The sequence below is a fragment of the Struthio camelus genome, chromosome 3, assembly GCF_040807025.1.
Source record: "Struthio camelus isolate bStrCam1 chromosome 3, bStrCam1.hap1, whole genome shotgun sequence".
Lineage (NCBI taxonomy): Eukaryota > Metazoa > Chordata > Aves > Struthioniformes > Struthionidae > Struthio > Struthio camelus.
The window spans coordinates 75,121,720-75,140,115 of NC_090944.1; the positions used below are offsets into that span (position 1 = coordinate 75,121,720).

Here is an 18,396-nt window from a genome sequence, read left to right on the forward strand (position 1 = left end):
ACTTCCATCTTAATAGGAATTCTTTATCCTTTCACTGAAGGATAGCTCCCAACTTAAAGAGAAAGGGAAAACTATTTCAGAAACAGACTCTAGACACTTGAACTACATGTGATCTGGGACTTCCCTCAATACTAGACAAATAGGGTAATCAAACTAAAATAAAGAAAAAGTTTTAGATGTAGAAGGTGCTTAAATAAATAAAAGCTATCGTGGGTAAATATACAGTTAAAAAGTTGTACCTACAAAAGAAATCTGGAAGTCGATCACATTTTGTTAAGAGCTAAAATAGATGAAAACAGCCTGAAAATTTGTGGTTAATAGGTTTTTTTCTTTGAAAAAAATGTTGATACATGCGTCTGAGAAGTAGAATCAAATGCTACTTATTCAATTTAACTTTCAATACATTTTAATTTCTCATTCTGAAATTAAAATAGAAAACAAAAAGGACAAAACAGCTGATAGGAAACGGACATTTTTTGAGAAGAGATAGCAGGAAGGCAGGAAGAGTTGGAGGGAAACATCTCCAAGGACATCAAAGGTACTTTTTCTTTTTTAAACTACTTTTAATAAATACTTCATGTTAGAAATGTCTTTATTCTCATGTTAAGTTTATGCTCATTTCAGGGCTTTTGCATCTAGCAAGGTTTCATTCACTGAAAAACTATCAGCTCTACAGTTTGCATAATGTAATAGTGACATCCAAAAGTATTTTGATACTTACTAACTGTATTTCCAGCTGTAAATTTTACAGATGAACTCATTTTGTTTTCTTCCGGGAGATCAGGTGGTTTCACAAGTAATGGGCTAGTAGGGTTAGCGTGATCTAGATGAAAAAATAAGTCTAAATAAACAAATGTATTCAAACTACCCTTTATCTCTCAGGCCAAAGCTTTACAAGAATTTTCTCCCCTAAACTGAAGTGCTGTATTCAAACTAAAATTGTCATCACTTAAACACTTTTTATGTATAAGTTATTTTATTTTTGAAGTTTTACATTTTAATAGCATATTTATATTTCTCAGTGTTCAGAGTTGTGAATCTCTACCTATTTACAAGCAAAATGATGAAAGAAATACGGTGTGCATACTTGCTTATTCTCATACGCTATTAGCTTTACAAAAGTTACATGAGTTTATGAAATACTGGAGTATTAAAACACACTTGTAAGTTGAGACTGTGGACTCCACTGTTCTTCCAGAAAAGATATCAAGCAAGCTTGTTTATTGTTGACCAGAGTATAAAAATGGCCTACCAATCCTTTCAAATGCTGTCAGGTTTCAAAGGAACAAACTCAGTATTTCTCACTGCAGTAGAGCAAGCCATGTCTTCACAGCTCACTTTTATTAACTACAAAACACAGGTGATGTTCTCAATCTGCACAGCCTCCTCCAGTATTTAACGAGAAAACCTAAGCATTCTCCCAGAGTCACAAACAAACCTATACTATCATGCTTCTGAACTACTGCAAGGAATCATCTCCTATAGATGGGGAAATCCTCACAGTAGCAAACAGCCAACTCAAACTCTGCATATAATAGAACAGTACTCTAACTCTGAACCCAGAGAATCATCTCATGAATAGTTACACTGGTCACAATTCCAAATATTTTTTATCTAAGTACATGGAAAAAATGTCAGAATTTTTAAGGAAGCAAAGCCAACTTTAATTGTACAAAACTTTCCTGATTAGCAAGGCAAAATAGCCTACCACTTCCAGTTCTTTTAAGCTCCATTTCCTGCATGTGGATTTTGCTTGGAGTCATTCTTATGGGAACTGGGTGCACAATTGCAGTATCCTGTGGAGGAGACGGAGGAAGTGATGTTAATCTAGTTTTAAATTGTTTTGTTAAGTCTCTCACACCATGTGAAAGCAATTTCCAAACAAAAAAAATCATAAATTTAATTTCTACAGAGTTTCAAGGAATTGAACATACCCATAAACCCAAAGCTGTATGAGCCAAGGTTACTCTAAACATTTATAAAGTGTACCTAGCATTCAATTTTAAAAGGGCACTGGAAATATTTCTACAGTTAACTGTGACTGATGTAATTAGGACCCGTACTTTGTTAGCTCTCTACCATCGTCTGGCATACTAGACACCTGTCACTTCAAATGCATCTTCCCCAAAAAAATAAAAAATAAAAAAATAATAAAAAAAGAAGCCTCAAAAAAACTCCTTTCTTAGGTTTTACTGACAATGCCCCCAAAACTTATGGGCTCTTTAAAACAGCATGAGTAATTCGCTATAAAACACACACTTCGCAGCGGTTTAAGCCAAATAATTTCAGGTATCTTTAAAACAGTAAAATCCTTGAAACTTTAGGATAGTAAACACTATGAAATATATCTTTAGATAGGCATTGACTTGAACACATAGGCATTTTCTTTGTATTTCAGATAAGGGACTAAATTACTACAACGTACTTTACAGACAGCCCTTTCCATTTGATTTGGAGATCAAGCATAGATAGCTTTAAAAAATCCCCCGGCTTTCATGTTTGTCCACACACAACAAAAATATGGACATACACTCATTTGAAATTTTTTTCTGTCATCTAACCTTAGAATATGTGAACAGATGGGCCAACGACAGCACAAAGAACAGAGTATATTCTCTCTCTAGATATATATCAACAGGTTTCAAAACTGCTCAGGCATCAGAAACTTAACCTGATTGGACTATTCCAGCAAGCCACTTTCACGAAGCATAGTACATTTACGTGAATCATTTCTAATAACTGTTTAAACTGATCTGTACGACTTCCCTTGTAAATATAAACTTTTAAGATCACTTCCTAATAACAGCTCACTCTTGTAACACGACTTATGAATGTCAATTAAAAATATACTGAAATTTCCAATAATGGGATTACCAAGCAAAGATCACTCTTGCTGTAGTTACTTTGCTCCTGTGCTCTAATCTAACGTGCAGCTAATACAAAAAACCTCATTTGTCTGAAAACCTCATTTGTCTGAAAAAGTTAAATGAACTTCACACAAAGTATTAGTACAGATCAATATACACAAAGCAACTTAAACACGTTAACAGCTTTCACTTAAAATAGGCAGATTACGCTCCTATACTGAGGAATGAATGTGCTTTACACTCTTCCCACTTATCTTTCTCTTCCCTTCAAAGAAGCTGCTTCATCAACAGTAAGAGAAAAGAGGCAGTCTATGAATTTACTCTTTAGTTGTTTTTTAACAAACGCTCAAGAAAGGTTATACTCTCCTTTGGGAATGCAGGAGAATACCAATAAGTTGTTCTGAAACTCAGTCCTATGGCATCACTGTTGAGATTCCTAAAACGAGAAGCCTGCATGGTAGTAACAGAAATTTGATGTCATTTGTTTCTTAACTGCAGTATGAAAATAAAGCCTCTAAAGTATCTATCCTCAAGACTGTTACTTTAGCAAGCAAAGATGCTCACCGTTCTTTACAAAAAAAAACCTACCACGCTTGTAGTTGTACTGGAGACTGAGTAAAGAAAAATATTTCAAAAATGTGATCTTTTACATATATGTTTTCCATATATTTTTAACATAGTTTTACTTTTAAAGTTATCCACGTATGAGGAAAAGATTTCTGTCATTTGCTAATGATATGTAAAAATACATTACTAACCTATTGTGGAACCAATATAGTGATAGCTATTTACTATTGTGCAGTTGTATACAATAGCAAAATTAGGCACTGATTTCAGTTATATACACTTCTTTAAAACATCATAACTATAGTACAGGCAAACTGAAAAAGTATCACAGATATGAAAAAGGCTTGGATTTTAAGTATGACATTTTAATTTGCTTTAAATATACTTAATAAGGGTGATTCTGGGGGTTGGAAACAGTGCAGTCTCAATTCTAGCTTCCAGCACCTAGAAACATTATTTCTAATAAATATCAGTGTTAATTCTGAGAGTACAGAGCACCTATATACTTTTTTTTAAACACAAGTGACCTGTTTAATATTAGAAGCAGTGAAATGAGTATTATGTGTACCTATTATTTTTTGTTATATGAACAAATTAAAATGAACACTAACAAAGTGATAATTAAATCTGCGAGAAAAGCAGGATGAAAGCACCTAAATACTGAAGTAATTTTAATGCACTTCAGAACAGCTTCAGTGTCACAGGCTGTAAAGTTTAAAACCAGCAGAACTTGAAGCACTGCAGTAAATTTCTGGCTCCAAAGCTTGGCAAAATATTTAACTACATAATCATTCAGAGCACTCCTCACTAAAGCGTTAAAACAGCAAAGGATTTAGCTGGAGAAATACTAAAAGCCCTATTAATAAGTAACATGGTAAAAACATTAGCAGTACGAAATACCACACCCATTAAGGTCTGATAGTTTTTTTCTTAAATTGGTACTGTTAACTCTTAAGGTTTTGTGCAAATCAAGCTCTGCAATTAGAAAAGACACGGAAGAGAAAATCTGAAGAGGAATTGATTTATTATTGGGAGTGGCCCTTGAGTTATCTTACAAATTTTTTTCAGAAAACCCTTACATTCAAATACTTTGCATAATACAGGTTTGAAAGGAGTATCGCAACAAAATAAAGGAAAAAGCCTTTTTTTGCATTTTGATATTAAAAGTGAATACTACCAGAAAACTTATATTCCTAACATAAGTAAAAAAATTAACAAGCCTGCCACCATTCCCAAAAAAGCAGTCCATGGAACCATGCATAACAGCTAAATACAACGTATGAAAATTTGGTGTTAATTGAAATTAATTTCAAACAAGCAAGCTAAGTGATTGACTTACAGGATCAGCTGGTGCAATGTTAGAATCAAATTGGGTCAGAGTTTGTGAGCTTGAAGAGCGTTCGCTAAATGTCTCCCACTGCTGAACAGACAGAGGAGAGAAGTCAGCATGATGAGAAAGATGGGAGTAAAAGATCATTGAGGAGATTTAGCATAGTAGTTCAGAGGTTGCACTGGAAAGTACTATATTCATACTAGACAATATTAGACTTGGAAACCACACTAATCTGCATTGAATCTTTTATTTCAGTCTGAGATTGCTGTGCAAGTAAGTGTATTACTTGCCAGTATTAATTATCTATATTCACTTTTCATAATGAAGATACAGGTGCTCTGTCAGTACTTCTAAGAGCGTGTGTTTGTCAATGAAAATCATCCAATTAAAAAAAAAAAAAAAAAGCTGCCTAAGCCACTGAAATATTGTAAAACTACGATCAGTGCCATTTGTTGTGCATGTTCATAATTACAAATCCCACAGAGAGGTTCCTCGGTTTTGTAATTGCCAAATTTCAAATGTATTTAGTAAAAGTGATTTTCCTTCAAGATCTCAGACAAAAACGACCACTGAGCAGAGTACACTAACTAAACCAGTTCAGCTTGCCAGTGCAACCCCTGAGAAATGATTCTTTTCTGTAATAGAGTATTGTTTTTTTTACAAGTCTAAATCACTGACAATGCAAAGAATTAAATTCAAATATACAATTGATCTCTAAAAGCAAATAAGTCAATCTCTGAACAGTTTTACAAGATACAGGCATGCTGTATTGATACAGAGTCCTCATGCTTAATAAGTTAAGCTACAGCCACGGTTGGATCAATGAAGTACCAGAGTACATACAATTAATCTGTGCTACAGAAACTAGATTACAAATCACATGGAGAATGCTAAATTTGTTACATCTTGGTAAAATATGAGCAAGCATTAGTCAAGTTTCAAACACTACAGCAAAAGTTACAGACACAAGATTTTTAGTGCTCAGAAAATTTGACAAAAATGACGTTAGTATGGCTATGAAAACAAATGAATACCCTTGTCCCACTTTTACAAGGCAAATAACAAATAGTAAATGTTTCCAGAAGCCACAGGATGAGCTATACGGTTGTTAGCCAACCTAACCTCACGTCACGTTTCATACCATACTATATTCAGTGAATAGCCTGTTTGCGAAACTAGTTCAGAAAAGTTATTCCAGATACAGTTCTTTTTTATGGAAACTCCTAAATAACTGTTTTTAATCAGCTGAAAATTATGAAAATTCATAAGACGACCCACAAAGTTTTTAAGGGCCTTCGTGTATGGAGATGTTCCTTGTATAGACAGGGCCTTATCTCCTCATTTCAGAATTTCAGTTAAGGCATAAATCACGGGACACTATTCAGCTGCTGTCTTTACACAAAATTGCCCCTTCGTCAGACTCTAATAAAGCCTTTATTCACAAGATGTAAGCTTTCCCTCCCTAAGTACTCTCTCCCACTCCCTGCATTAATCCTTAATTCATCTCTGCGCTCCCCGACACGTCCTGGATAAGAAGGGGCAGCACAGCACTGTAAATAATTTGGAGCTATATAAACATGTTCAGTGAGTCAGTTTTGACTATGTCAGAAACTTAACGGCTGAGCTCTACTAGTCTTTTCCTTAGCTTGGCCTCTTGCCTTCACATAGCTGCAAGTTTTGTGAGGAATGAGCAGTAGTATCTATTTTAGGACTACCACTACCCTTTTAATTGCAACTTGGCCAATAGCTTCAAAGGTGCTGGTGAGACTGGCAAACAGTTTGATTACAGAAATCTTGCTCCCTCATAGAAGAGAAGTTTAAATAAAATAAGATATACAGTATTTATGTTACACCTAAATCAGTGCTAAATCTTACTTAAGGTGGACATCAGAAATGCTGATGCACAACTTTTTAAAACCTAACTAAGGTTGTAGTATGCTGAATTTACCTTTTATTCTACTTCTCTGAAGACGTACTGCAGGACATTTATTAACTGGTCTCAGGTTCCCTAGCTGGGCACTGATAAATCTTTTGGAACAGCTTCTGGCTGCTCAGAGAAACAAGCCATTTGTGCTCCATCCTGAAAAATTACCAAAGGCTAGCCACTGCTACTTCCCTGGTTAACAGAGAAACACATATATTAAGCATCTACTGGACTGCATCTCAAACTGTGTGTGTGGTTTAAAAAGGAAGCGGACACCTGGTTAGCCCCAAGATTAAAACTTTAACTGAAATACCTGTCTTTCAGACTTTCAAAAATCTTTCAGAAAAACCTTTCAAAAGGCTAGCAACTAAAACTCACCACAGCCTGAACTGCTACTACAAGGTCTAAACATGTGAAACAAAGTGTCACAGTTGTGAACTCAAAACTAACTCCCCCTATCTGTGTCAAAGTTAATACAATCATATTACACTAGATAGTTTTCAAAGGAATTTAAAAGGCTTTTCAACTTTTTTCATTCTCAGAACTAAGTGCTCAGGCTTGAGACTGAATGATATAGGCATCTAAAATGATCAAGAAGTGAAGTGATGAGCAAAAATATGAGAATGTATGTATGAGATGTATGCATGAGATTAGTATGAGGAGTAAGGTGGACATTTATGGTGCTCCTTCTTTTGAGGATTGAGGCTGCTGCTTTGGTCCACGCTCATGAGTTTACACTGAAAGACTCTTAACCGCCAGGCTCAAAAAAACAACTATGAGATAGAAAGAACAGAGGAACCAAAGCTTTTGAAACTAACTGGGATGAAAACTGCCTGGAATGACAATTGATCCAAAGCTGCACAACTTTTTCAAACAATCCCTCTAGTGGTAACAGCTAGACAAGGTTCACAAAGGAAACAATTATACTGGTGCCTGAAGTAATACCAGAAACTCTTTCATGGCATTAAAACCTTGTTGACTTTGACCTGACTCATGATGGAAGGAAAAGGATGAGGAGCAAGAAACGTGCATAGCAATACAGGCGAAAAAATAGAAATTCCTTGGTGTTAGACCAAAACCTCCTCATCATGCATTTCACTTAAATTTCCTAACATTTAACACATTTCTAACTTTCATTTTAGTATAATTAGTGTTTCCTAGTATATTTAGTCTGAGAGCTTTTCCAAATCTTTTTAAGTTTGAACTGATTTTCAGAGAGAAAAATATCACAGTGTCTATTTGGATGGAGAATGGCTCAAAGAACAGTTGCATTAGTGAAGCAAAGTTAATGACCATTTGCTATTTAGCTTGAGTTGCACTGGCCACTGGAAAAATCTGTTCAATTACGTTGCAGCTTACCAAACGATTAGCTTATTAAACCTTTAATACAAGTATAGGAGAATACCTCAACACAAAATTTAAAACAGTCACAGACATTTACAACTTCTTAGCAACAACTGAGTACCTGCTCACCTCCTTCCCAAAACATAGCTTCTACCAGCAGTCCAAGAGTCACTCTTAAACAGAACAGCTAAGAATCACTAAATCAAATCCTCATTTATTTTATTTAATGATAGTACCATTGTAAGGCTTTCATTTGTCACTAAAAGGCAAAGCAAGCTTTTACAAGTCCTCCCTCCTAAGAGATAAACAAAATCTCATTTGCTCTTGCCTTTTAATCCTAAAAAAAACCTGCTTATTTTCATTCTGACTCCCCTTTGGTTTGCCTAAGTTTCCTAGTATCAATCTTCTACTCACTTGAAGGCAAGAGAGAGAGAGAGAGAGAGAGAGAGAGAGAGAGAGAGAAAAAGAAAGGGAAGAAACAAAAAGCTCTTTCAGTACAAGACCCAAGAAAGACAGTTCTACCTATTGGTGAATATTATCTTAGCTTTTAAAAGAAATTTTAGATTCTTGAGCATCTCAGACTATTAAATGAAAAGTTTAATAAATACTTTCAGTACTTTCCTCTTGTTTTCTTATAATGAAAAATAAGCCTACATCTTTATAATATGGTTGCATCCAGGAGTACCAGATGTAGCCCATGGCCCCCAACTTTGACAGTCACTGTGTACAAACAGTATAATTTTTTACTTCTCATTTTACCATTTGAGTCTCTGAGGTAGCTCTCAGAATAAAACACTGGTTTATTCAGAATAAATTGCAAAGCCAAAAATCTGTTAAAATAGAATGAAACTCTTACAGATATTTTTAATCAAAGGATACTTACGAAAGAATCTTCTTGGCTAATTTAGGTTTCAAATTCTGACAAAGTACAGGTTTACTATATAAACAAATAAATCTCATCTAGACGATAAAATGAATACCAACAGTACATGATAGCAGAAATGTTAATGTTTAAATGAATTTAGCCAATGGTTGGCTTCAGATTCAATTTTGAATCTGTGCTTCTGAAATAAACCCAGAGCTATAGCTTCTCTACCTTACTGGAAGGTATTTGACATTTTAAGGTATATTCACCTCCACAGTAAACGGTCACAAAGTCCGTATCTGTCAGAAATTTACTTTGCAGTTTTGCAAAAGTTGCGTCTATAAAAGCTTGAGTAAAATCTCCAAGAAATAAAGAATGGATTAAACCTCCAATAAATATGAAACAAGATCATTTTATGATTCATATAAAGCTTAATTACTATTACTGACACAACATTTTAAACAGTAGCTTGTCTCACCATAGGACTGGAGAATCAGAAAGAAAGCATTACCTTTATTACAATTTAACACGTGCAGAACCTTCCTGTTTTTTAAGGTCTATTGTAGGGCTGAATTTTTTGTCAATGCATTCAATCTGTAATCAATAGTCCACTTATGATGCATACACAATTGAGTTATTGACTTCGGCAAGGAAAGAATTCTTAGATAAAAGTGTTTGCTAACCTCACTGCTCTGATTCAGTTCTGGCCAGGTCTGGTTTAGGGATGGCATAGATGGTGACTTGCTTGGAGGAGCTTCTGCTGGAGAGCTGGAGTAACCTACCTCACCAGTCTGTTCCCCAGCTTCTGAAATGACAGGAACCACTATAAAACTAAAATCATGAATTGCATTCAGTTTACTCTCAGAAAAAGCTGTTCCCATCTCACAGAAAGCGCAAGTACCTTTTGGTTATAACTTTTCCAAGTAAACATTTAGCAGCAGACAAAATACACTCACTCAAGTCAAATGTGCTATTTATAAGGCACTGCCCTCATTTTGAGGATCTTCCTGAAAGGCAGACTTTGAAGATTATTCTGTGTCACACTATCTCCCTTTGCTCGAGGTTTTAAATAGCATGAACACTGATTACATGTAGAAATAAATATAATTTATACTTACATTATGAGCAATTAATTTCACGCTGATGTTTATTACCTCAAATTCAGAACCACTGAGACATTTTATCTTACAGAATAAAGTACTCCCTTGTTCAAAAGGTTAATGCAACAATAATATCAAGGCAAACATAAAAAAAAATAAGAAAAGAGAGATTAAGTAAACAACTAGTTCACTTAAAAGATTATTCTCCAAAAAATATTCTGTTTTAAGCCTTTCAGTTAAGACACTGGTGTTTAAATTCACTGTATTTTGCAAACTGAACCAGTCTAGCAGCCATCACATTTTACATTACTGTAAGTCTAGTTTTCCCTGGGCTTTCAACAACTACAATCCTTTGAAGAAACCCTCCTTTCTTCAAAGTTATATAAATTTTCATGAAGCTGCACACTTGTTTTTGTTCTGTCCAAATTACAATACGATGGAGTAAACAAAATGTGAACAGTGGATTAAGTGTTCTGCATAACTCAGTGAAATCCTGCTTAGAGTGTCTTCTTAATTTGCTAGATCTAACAATGCAGGCTAAAGCAACACCATGAAAGCTTCAAACAGAAGTTGATATTACAATTGCACATTTTAAGTAAGAGGGGTAGTTGAGAGTGTGACTGATAAGTAGCTAGACAGACTAACGGGATGTTTACAGTCCAAAGAATTAAACTCTGAGTAAGGCAAAATATTGCACAAGATGAAAGAGCTTAACTGAAGTTATCCACTTAAAAAGGATGGCTTTTAATGTTTTTTAATAATTAGATACATGACTGAAGATGACTGTCACTAAGAATATATGATACAGTGTAACAAAGATTGATTTATATAAAAAGGACTGGTTTCAGGCTCTTGAACAGCTGAACTCTGCAGCATGCTCTGACAGCATAATATTGTTGGCTATCTTCCATTTGGATGAAACTCATGACTCAATTTGACACTGGATTTGTGGTACGTGGCTTAAGACCCCTCCCCGCCAGAACAACAAACGCATCAGTAAATGTGCCCCCCAAGAAAAGCTAAAACTGGAAACACTTGAATAGTCAGTGGTGACCAACTGCAGCTTGGAAAGTCAACAATAGGCCATGGTCTCCAAAGTGCTAGTGGGGACAGCAAGAGACCCAGACCAAAAAGAATAGCCAACTCACTGAAACCCATAAAGGAATTAATAATCCCATTTCGAGGTAATGGAAGTCTGAGATGCTACTGACATATAAACACATACAAAAAACACCCACATCCACCTACTACACACAGAGTAACCTGCAACCTGTATTAAAACATCAAAGGTCTTGTAAACTGCCTGTGAACAACCAGGTAACAGGCCTCAACCTTCCTAAAATTACGTTAAGTACCTAGCATCTCATACTGCTGTCCTTCAGAAAAAATAAATTTATATATTATTCAAAACAGAAGCTGCACCTAACACCTCCTTCAGGGGAAAAAAGTTCAGCAATAAAACAAAAATTACAGCAAGCTGGCAGCCTGCGTCAACATGTAGTCACGATGGCATACTGCGGCCACTGAGTTTAAAATATGCTAGTGGTAATGCTTTGAGAATACCTAGTGCATATGAACTGTTTTGAAGTGCCAACTGAGTAAAAATTTTCTAATGAGTTAAAAAAAAAAATCACTCAAAATTCTGATTTTAACTGTGGTATACTAGTTAACTGAATGATTACTGTTAAATGCAAGGTCCAAAGATAAGTCTGAAAACTGCAGTGGATAGGCTGTCCAGCTTTTTGTAATCCAGAGAATTTACAAAGATCTACACAAACCACGGACTTACATGGAGAACGTCAAATAATTAAAGCAATTGAGCTGTATAAGACACAAAGCATGGCAGATTCTCCATAAAATATCACTGATAAGCAGCAAATTTTAAATTATATGCTATCTTTTGTAAAAATGCTGAAAAATGTTTTTACTAAGAAATAAAACAAATTAAGACTAAAATTTTATTTCATAACAAAAGCATCCTGCATAAACAAAGTATTTTTGGAAGAAGTCTCAGTCTACTGTCTATTAATAAGGAAGATATCAGCTACAAACTAATTTATTTTCCTTTTCTTAAAAAGAAAGGGCACTGTTGCAGCAATCTAAACAAAAAACAATTGTTTTCTTTCTGTAAACAAAAATTTACAGAAAGAGAAGTAAAAACTGTCTTGAGTTTCGTAAAGGGTTGGTAGCTTTTCTTAACTCAGATAAGCACTGACTTTTTTTTTTAAGGGAAAATATTCAAATCTATTTACATAATAAGAACTGGGACTACTAATCTTTTCACCTGCAGATCAAAAAATTATTCTGTCAAGACAGTTGCTAGCAACAGTACTCAATCGATAAAGTAAATGCATATACATTTAAACAGAAAAGTCTGTGTGACTTCATGCTGAAATTCATCCACTGCAGTTTTTTCCTCTAGAGATTCTTACCCAGACATATCTTGCTCACTCAGAAGACCTGACATTATGTAACTACAAATACCACAGCACAATGTAATCTTAAGTTTAGCTGCAGCTGCTGCAATCCAAATAATACTTTCAAGTATATGATCCAACTCAAAATACTAAAATGATTCACGTGTATTGCAAAATTGCAATTAAGATTACAATTTCCAAGAACTTAAAAATATCTCAAAGAATAAAACCTGTATTTCTCTCCCTAGTCAGGAGAAAGATATTAACATATAACCATTTTTTAATTTTATTTTTACTAATTTTCAGCTGGAATGGACCACAATCTTTTGGAGGACCATACTGCTGTTCTACCATGAAAATGACCAGCTATACAAATGCTTCATGCAAGAGCAACACATACACGATTGCATACAAGAGATAGCAAACTTCAGCAGAGAGCTGCAGTGTGGAATAACAAGGGAAAAAGCTCCAACAAAAGGACAGGAATAAACTTATCTTTAGTTCAGGAGTTTTAACAATAAAGTTTAAAATTGATACATAGCAGGTAAAAACAAAAAAAAAAACCCCAAACACCTAATTCACCTTCTTGAACAGTTTGAAAGTGTTATTCACACTAAGGTTTCAGGCAGCAGGAGAGGATCACCAATACAATTTCCTTCTTTGAAAAAGTTGCATCTTATGAAAAAACACACTCAAAAAGATACTCTAGCGCCAGTACAGTTTCTATTCTTGAAAAGGCTTTACTGGAACACAGCTTCTACGGAAACACTACAAAAATTTAATTAGTTAACTTCTCCAGGCTGACTTACAGTCAAGTTGCACCTGTATAACTTAACCTGCACACTATCCTGCAAATGGACCTATTAGTAGCTTTTTATTTGGATTAAAATACTCAATGTATACTGGAGTTTTTGCACTGTTATAACTACAAATAAAGGTATAGCCAAATCAATAACTTTTCCCAAGTCTTTTAGTTAACTCAGAAGTTCTGGTGAGAAGCAGTTACTTAGAATAGGTGAGTAGTAGTTAGTTTTCTACAAACAGGAAAAACGTGGTGCAAAATGGAGAGGGGGGTTTCAAAGGTGCTTGTATATTGCAGTTTTATTCCATGCATGTTAGGTGCTAGAAAAGATTATCCACTTCCACTAGCAGTGGCTTAGACTAAAAAATTCATGTTATTACATGAACAAGTTTGCAAGAATTGTCACATTTTATTTCAGCTATTAATGACATCAGCAGGCTCAGATATCAGTTGGACAATTTTTTAAAGCATAGCTTACACAGTGGTAACGTTCCAGTATTCACCAGAACATATCAGATAACTTTCCTTTAACACCAGAAGGAAAAATATTTTTTCTACTTTTAGAAGCAGTTTTTCTTTAGATTTAAAAAACTTTATATTTCATGAAAGTAAGTCCACAACAAGTTTTATATTAACCAAGTTGGCTCTAAAACAAAAAAAATCCATAAAACTTTCTGGTTTAATGTGCAATTTAAGGTTTCCAGACAACTTCAGTTAAAAATGACACAAAATCCTCCAGACTGACTATGCCAATAAAAGGCTATAAAAGCCCAGTTGTAGATGTAGATATGGTTATAACAATGGTTTATACAAATGCATATTACTTCATTTCCTATTACAATGCTGCTTGGCCAGCAACTTTATATTAAAATAGATGGAGTAGCTGAGTTTTACACATTTGCTAGGCATTCATCCAAACTCATTCTAGATATTTCTTATGAATATTTTAGCCATAGTAATGTGCTTACTCATACTGAAAACAATTACTTTTGACCGCTGCTGAAAGGTCCCTTGAGGGGCCAAGCTACTCCCACAAAAATGGTTTAATTATTAAAACAGATGTTTTAAGAGCCACAGTATCTAGTTTAAAAACTTGTCAATAATTACCAGGAGAAAACCCTACAACCTCATTCTCTGACGTACTACAAACACAGGATGAAACTACTCCATTAACATGTTTACTAAGAAGAAATAACATTCTAAGAAACTAGAAAACCTGTACACCCACAGTATAACCTGACTTTCCAAAGCAAAGACTGTTTGCTAAAAAGTGATCTAATATGGAAATTAAATTTCCACCTTTTTACATCATGGCTTCTGTAGCTGTCTTAATGTTTTTTCTCTATTCACGTATCTTGCTTTTTTAAAAACAAAAAAAACCCCAAATACAAAGTTATTAGTAATGAATGGCACCTGAGAAGATCTATCCTCCCTGGCTATAATAAACTGGTAATAACTACAACAGTAAAAAGGTTGTAAAGTTTTATTTTAAAATTTCAAAGCCTCACCATCTTTAAGAACAACTGAGAAGCAGTTAGTTTTCTACAAATAGGAAACGATGTGGTACAAAATGGGAAGAGGGCTTGAAAGGGGTTAGTACATCTGAGTTTTATTCCAGGCTTTTACATAGGCTGTGTGCCTCTAGGTCTGCAAAGTGCAGGAACGCATCCAGTTTGATAAGTATGGAGAGTTTTGTAATGAATTATTTGTAAAGTTAATTTTAACACAGATCATCATATCCCCAGCTCTACAAAGATTCAGCATTCAATGCAGATATACTATTTACAAAGTAATTTAAAAACACTGACCGTCCTCTATCTGTTTATAATAGACATGCAAAAAAGGCTACAAACACTCCATTTTTAAATGCCACTTTCATATGGAACAGTAGTTCGCTTTTCAGTCATGGGAATTCAAGTGTTTCTGATCAATATTAAGAAGCAGGGCTCGTACATTCAATAGTTTATCTGAGGGCATCCAAAGGTAAAGGACTGTGCATAGAAAAACTACGTATTACAAGTATAAATGCTGCTGCCAAGTCAGGAGTAAAATAAAAAATTCTGCACTATTGATCCTGTACTTTAGAACTATGAAACCATCCTACCTCGTCTTGCATGGGAATATTTGCTAAGTACCTTCAAGACTTAGAAGCTCATGCTCTATTTTCAGAATTGACTGCAAACAAGAAGCATGTTTATTTGAAAGTAAATTTGAAGTATGGCTGGACTGGGAATTTGGAATTCAATAGCTGATCATGAATAAATCCACACAGTGATAATCTTGTTTTGTTTAAACCCCCTTTAAAAGACACAGGCAGTATTTCCAAATAAGTCCACATATGCACTATACCTAAAAAGCACATCTCTGTACAGAAACATGTATGTGCTTGGATTAATTCTGAGCGCTGATTAAGGTTTCTAAAAAAACACACACTGCTTTGATTTATGACGAATAAAGCATTATGCTCAGTTTATCTGCTGCTATACTGTACCCTTAACTATATTGTCATTTGAATAGTGAAATTTTGGTACTGAAACAAGTCTTACCTGCAGAGTCTTCCAAATCAATCAGTTTGGGCATTAAACTTTCAGGTAGTTTTTCTGGCAAATCATATCCGTTCTTCCTAGCAACTACCAGATGAAAAGCAGCACAGAATTCATCCAAAGTCAGTGCACCATCTTTATCAAAATCTGACAGTTCCCTACAAGAAAAGCTCAGTATAAATAAAATGAAGCTTCTTAAGGTTATTTAATCTCCAAAAGACATACTTCTGCTGTGTTACCTGGAAGATCAAAGAGTGCAGACTACAGTCAATTTCACCCTATTAACACCATGTAATTAGTGCTATATGCTCTACTCTTCAAAGAATATGAGCACTCATTAATGGCACTTCTTGGAGGTTAAGAATAAGATTTAAATTCACTTTTCTCTCTTCTGGTTTTTAAACTCAGTTCCCTGCATTTAAGACAGTACTATGCAATATTATTTGCCTCAGATTTATGGAAAAGTATAATGAAGCATTTTCTTGCAGTGCCTAGAAATTATAGTGCTGAGACAACATGATTCATTTTAATGAGGAAATAATTGATTGAGAAACCAATATACCATTTAAAAGAAAGATCAAATCTGCCAAGGTAAGCCGCTCAATGATAGCACCCAACAATGCAGCAGGCACTCCAAAATACAATGAAAGACAAGCTTTGCGCTAAGTCAAAACTAAATTTGTCACGAAGCTAACACCAGCATTTAAAAATATTTACTTTTGCATATTCTATTTACTCTTACTAGCTAAGACACTTAATTAAATATAGATAAGTGATTTACTATTTATAACTCAATGCATCTTTAACACTAAAAGATCTCAAAGTACTACTTACTCTGTGAAGTGTTTGAAATTTCTTCAAAAGCTCATAATACTTTGTAAATAGTATTTTGCCCAGATCCATAAGTCCATAAAAATACTGGCATAAACGTGATTAGGACTAAACACTGAAGCAGAAGTGAAATTGTGCTTATGGAATAACTTCTAGAAAGTAGATTATTAAATGACTGATTGCCAGACAGCTGTCATCCTTCAAAATAATTATCCAAATAAAGATATAACACACTCACCAAATATGAGAAAGCTCAAGAATAGGTAGTTTTGACTTAGTGAAAAATTCTTTAGCTGCAGATCCTGAAAGATCATAAAAATCATACTTAATATTTAAATGCAGTTTAAATCATTAGAAGACTTAGAAAATTATGGTAAAGGAGGTAGGCTACTTAACAAAGCTTTGGGGGGCAGGGGGAACAGCACTAATTACAATGGTTAAATGAAGAAAAGTCAAACTGCAAGTCCCTTCTGGAATTACACTGAAGTTTACCAGAGTGGTATCAGTAAAACGTAGAACTTTCTTCAAAATAGTATATAACCCTACGTACACAATACTGTCTTTGTAACAAAATGGCTGCACCCATAATTGTATTTTTAGAAAAGAACTTACCTGGTATAAATCCATTTAGATCAGGTTGAATGGTTTTAAATTGATTAACATAATACTGCCTTTGTTCATCAGTTATTTTCCAGGGATCATCATAACTACTTGATTGCCTACGAATCTCATTTGCTGTTGTAGCTGATGCTACAGTTCGTACTGTTGTCTGGTCCTGAAATGAAATATTTTTCCTCAGTATCATCTACCCAGAATGCTCCTATGAATTATAAACTTCTTGCCTTCAAAAAGCAAAGCAGAGTTAAATCTCACAGTAGTTTAAAAACTGCAGGAAACTATCAGCAGATTGCATCTACAGGATGACAGGATATTTTTGCACACTGATATAAATGGGTAGGAATGACTGCAATTATGTAAGCAAAAACAAAAGTATGGAGCATATGCAAAAAAGAAAAAAGCTAAGCACACATATTTTAAAGTCACGGTTGTTGACATTTTTAAATCAGTAACTTTCTGATCATTCCAAATGAAGTCAACTCAATGAACGAAATATGTTTGGTAAATAGCACCAAATGGACTACAGCTCAGTTCCATAGTAAGCAACTGCAGTGAAAAAAAAATATATTAAAAAAAAAAAAAGAATTGCAACATCAACCTGAATGAAGCAAATCAAATACCAATAAAGTGTCACACCTGGACAGAAGCAGGATGCATGGTTAAAAGAGCACTGGTTGGTGGGGTATCTGCAAAACTGACCCAATTTTCTTGATGAGGTGGTGGTGAATGGCCAGACCATACGGGATCACTAGTAGTAGATGAGCCTGAAAGTAGAAGAAATAATTCCTTTTCAAAATACAGCCTTAGAAAACTGAAATCTCTGGGTAGGAAAAGCAGTCACAGGAGACAAGCTCCTCTATGAGCCTGAGAGTATAAACCTTCTTCTATACTTGTAGAATTGTGAAACAGAAATCCAATTGCACTTAAGTGACAAAGTTCACCTCCCAGCCACTCACTCATATACATGTTTATATTTGGTCAACTTAAATCTGCACTAAAAAGAAAGTAAGTAATAAGCTTATTGCAACATTTGTAAAACTAAAACTGGGTTTTACATATATAATGGTTTTGAATGAGCTAATCAATACTCCACGCTTTCACTTAATTTAAATGAATAACTTGTGTGGACAAGCAGTTATTTTAAAGTGGTATTTGATATTAGCATGCAGCTTTATTGTTTTTAAC

At 34.6% G+C, this 18,396-nt stretch overlaps 1 protein-coding gene across 14 annotated transcripts in view; it reads right to left on the reverse strand.

Annotated features, from left to right (window-relative positions):
* REPS1 (RALBP1 associated Eps domain containing 1) overlaps window positions 1-18,396 on the reverse strand; it is a 72,762-nt gene that overhangs the window by 13,789 nt on the left and 40,577 nt on the right. For 3 of the 14 annotated variants that reach the window (XM_068938491.1, XM_068938502.1, XM_068938494.1), the window contains exons 5-12: window positions 17,848-17,975; window positions 17,206-17,368; window positions 16,832-16,895; window positions 15,766-15,920; window positions 9,584-9,705; window positions 4,774-4,854; window positions 1,709-1,796; window positions 722-823 (exon numbers count right to left, since the gene is read on the reverse strand). In XM_068938491.1, coding sequence (XP_068794592.1) covers window positions 722-823; window positions 1,709-1,796; window positions 4,774-4,854; window positions 9,584-9,705; window positions 15,766-15,920; window positions 16,832-16,895; window positions 17,206-17,368; window positions 17,848-17,975 — 903 coding nt within the window. The remainder of the gene's footprint in view (window positions 1-721; window positions 824-1,708; window positions 1,797-4,773; window positions 4,855-9,583; window positions 9,706-15,765; window positions 15,921-16,831; window positions 16,896-17,205; window positions 17,369-17,847; window positions 17,976-18,396) is intronic. The other 11 variants (XM_068938504.1, XM_068938497.1, XM_068938499.1 and 8 more) reach the window with 6 other exon arrangements.